The 3,287-nt window shown below is 42.9% G+C and overlaps 1 protein-coding gene across 1 annotated transcript in view; it reads right to left on the bottom strand.

Moving 5' to 3' along the window:
* The window catches only part of LOC104385586 (protein FAM83D-like), a gene marked incomplete at its 5' end in the record, with an annotated part of 6,683 nt that overhangs the window by 1,897 nt on the left and 1,499 nt on the right, over positions 1–3,287 (bottom strand). Inside the window, 2 exons of the mRNA XM_009994054.1 lie at positions 737–861; positions 1,715–1,882. Coding sequence (XP_009992356.1) covers positions 737–861; positions 1,715–1,882 — 293 coding nt within the window. The remainder of the gene's footprint in view (positions 1–736; positions 862–1,714; positions 1,883–3,287) is intronic.

Below are 3,287 nucleotides of genomic sequence, written 5' to 3' on the forward strand. Positions count from 1 at the left end.
GCTCTTCCGTTCCACCATGGCCTCTTGATCACGGAACCACTGCTCTTCACAGAGGCAAGAATGCCCCAAGTTACAAAGTTTGCCTCCAGGGGTATCTTCAGCCAGATCAAGTTCTTTCAGCAGTTTCTTTGGAGTACTGGACAATCTGGCAAATTCTGCTCTCAAGTTGCCTTCCACAGTATATTCTTTAGGGGACTCTATCCTGTTTGCCAGGTGATCAAATATTCCACTGTTCCTGCAGCTGGATGGCCACTTAGGGCTGATGGGCATTGACTGGGCATAAAGAATCCTGAACTGGAGGTCAAAATGTTCAACCACTTGGCCTGATAATAGCAGCAAGTTACTGCTGTTCAGCTTCCCATCAGACCAGGTGAAACTATTGAAAACAAACAAAGATTCAATGTGAATCTCCAGGGTATTGCAACACAGTTAGAGGTAGCAAGACTAATCTTAGAAAAGGTGTGTATAAGAAAGGTATGAAGTCAACAGACAATTCACTGTCTTCTTCAGAAAGAGCTCTATTTAGCCATGGTCAAGTGCTTTGCTAGCTACAAATAGTGTAAATCAGCTTTCCAAAGCTGTTCAGAGTTTTGTGTTAGTCCAACTTAGCTCAAACTAGTCCACTTGCCATTGGCATTCATTAATACAAGGGAAAAAGCAAAGTTAATACACCCTTCTTGCAGAACCCCCCCCCTTTCTATGGGTGCATTAGGCACCAGCAGACCCCAATACTTGCCTGTAGGAGCCTGTTGTCACTCTAATGCCATCAATTAACATGAACTTCTCATGGACTTTCCCAATAATTTTGGCACCTGATCTCATGTAGTACGTGTTCCCCGTGAGAGTTCGAACTCTCATGAGCTGTTTCAGAAAAGAAAAAGTAACATCAGATTTAACTTCCAAAAAGTTCTGCTTAGCAATTATACCTAAAAGCAGCTACACATACTATGGAAGACAGGCATTAAATTAACTTCCTTACATTGTCTGTGAGTTATACTGCTGAAGTTCTGTTAGCTTAGGAGAGAACAGCCAGTTCTAATTAATTACCACCCATGAAGACAGGAGTGTTTCCTCACCCAGAGGAACTCTCACTGGGGTGTACATAAGCCTGTCCAAGACAAGCCATGACACAGTCATGTCCATTTATATCCAGAGGAATTAAGTAAACCACTGGGTCACAAGCTCTTCTAAAAGAAAGCAATTATGCCTTAGTGAAAAAAAGAGATGTTACCAAAGCTATTCCACCTTTGGGTTTCCTGTGTTTCTGTTTTCCTCAGCAAGCACCTCTTCGAGTGAAAAAATAAAACTACTTAGATCTTGCAAAATCAAATGCTTGGAAATGGCTGCTTCTTCAGGACAGGGCTCACAGTGCACACTGCCCAGCACACCAGCATTGCTGTAGCTCCTACCTATGGGTAGTGGAGGGTAGGAGTAGATGTGCCTTTTCTACATGTTTTTTGCTGAGTTTGTGGGCTGGATGCTGGATTAGAGACTGAAAAACTGTGAGAAACCATGTGATATCAAGCCCTGATCTTCAGGAGCTGAGAAGTATTTCAGAAAATACCCTTTTATATCAGTTATCTAAGAAACAAGATGCTTCAGTCTTTCAAGGAAGCCTCATGTTTTATGTACGGATATCTTTGACACCCATAACACTAAGTCATACCACAAAAAATGAAAACAACCCTCATACCCACCCATATTTAGTACTTACACTTTCCTGCTCAGGGCAAACTCCCAAATTCTTGCACATTTCCAAGAAATGGGGTAGAAAGTCCTGGTCAAGAAGGATATAGACAGGGACTTTGCGGTTGTTGTAGGCATCCTGGAGGTCACCAAAGATATCAATATCTGTGAAGGAATCCATCACAAGGGCAATCACCTGCAAGAAAAGTGACAACACTTGTTCAAGAACCTAATTTCACACAAGTACAGATCACTGCCTCCTCCAGCCATCTTCTCCTGCTGCTGCTGTCATCAAGGCCAGATGCACGTTCCTTTGTCCTGCTGTGCAAGCCCTAGCAAGCTACAGAAGATTTCTAAATTCCTGAAATGTTTCTGTAAATTCACAGTGCCCTGCAGTGCAAAGCATCAGCCTGGAGAGTTTCTCCCTCACATCTGGTGCTGCTTTTGTACACTTTCACAGCCTGCTTTGCTACATAATCTCCCATAATCCAGCCGTTTGGTGACACCAGGGAAGCTCGGGCGGCAGAATGAGGAATCCAGACAAGTCACCTCCACTCCTGTGCTCCCAGCATGACACATCCTGCAACAGCCACTGCCCACAAGAAAATTAGCCCAAATGGCCTCCTCACTTCACAGCTGAGCGTCTCACAAACCCCAACTGCTTCTCTTTGTGTGGTTGGAAGGGAATGCTGTCCCTATATAAGTTACCAAGAGATATAATAGTTCTATAGAAATGTTTCTCACTATTTCCAGACTCTTACCAGATGCTTTCTGACTTTCCAGCCCCACTCTTTATAAGAAATCCTTCCACTCACTCAACATTTCTTTATAGAAGGCAAGTCCTGAGATGGGAAGATTTTCTTTCAGTGGACCAAAGACAAGACAACTGTCCCTCCAGCTAATCCATTTCAGTGCTATAACTCTCACCCCTCAAAAGCAGGAACACACATCTATGTGGGGATATAAAGGCATAAAGGATTTGGCTTTGTTACTTAGTTTTTTATTCTCTTTCTCTCAGACCAGCGTCAGATTGTACAACTGCTGCAGGTACCTGGCACCTGCCTTTATCAGATAAATCCTTCACACTTTGCTGCAACATGCCCAAGGTCTATCTGCAATGCAACACAGCTGCTCTGTGTGTGGCATTGCCTGTAGCCAGAGGTAACAGTTCCCACAAGAACAGGCAAAGCTTTGCATTCACACCCATACCCTGCTCCCTAAGGGATGGGCTCCATACAAATCAGCTTTTACATATAATACACACAGGCACGTTGGTATTTCTAGATCAAGTTTGTTTAGCTTGGGCTTCTTACATGTCATGTGCTTTTTACCAATGTATCACTTGTCTAAGTGTCAAAGGGAGACAAGAAAAGTAAGATGCTTGTGACAAGACCAGACAAGTAACAAAATAACCCCTGAAAACAGAACAATTTACACTAAGCCCCTTGGCAACTGGTGCCTTCAAATGGCTAATCAATTAGTAGCATTAGTGTTCTAAACCTAGAATTAGCTGCTGAAAAGGAAATATACTTTTATTCAAAATGAGCAAAAGTACAGTTATATTGAGATGAGAGAAAAACCTCTCACACATCCATTTCCCT

This window comes from Chaetura pelagica, unplaced genomic scaffold (assembly GCF_000747805.2).
Source record: "Chaetura pelagica isolate M959 unplaced genomic scaffold, ChaPel_1.0 scaffold143, whole genome shotgun sequence".
Taxonomy (NCBI): domain Eukaryota; kingdom Metazoa; phylum Chordata; class Aves; order Apodiformes; family Apodidae; genus Chaetura; species Chaetura pelagica.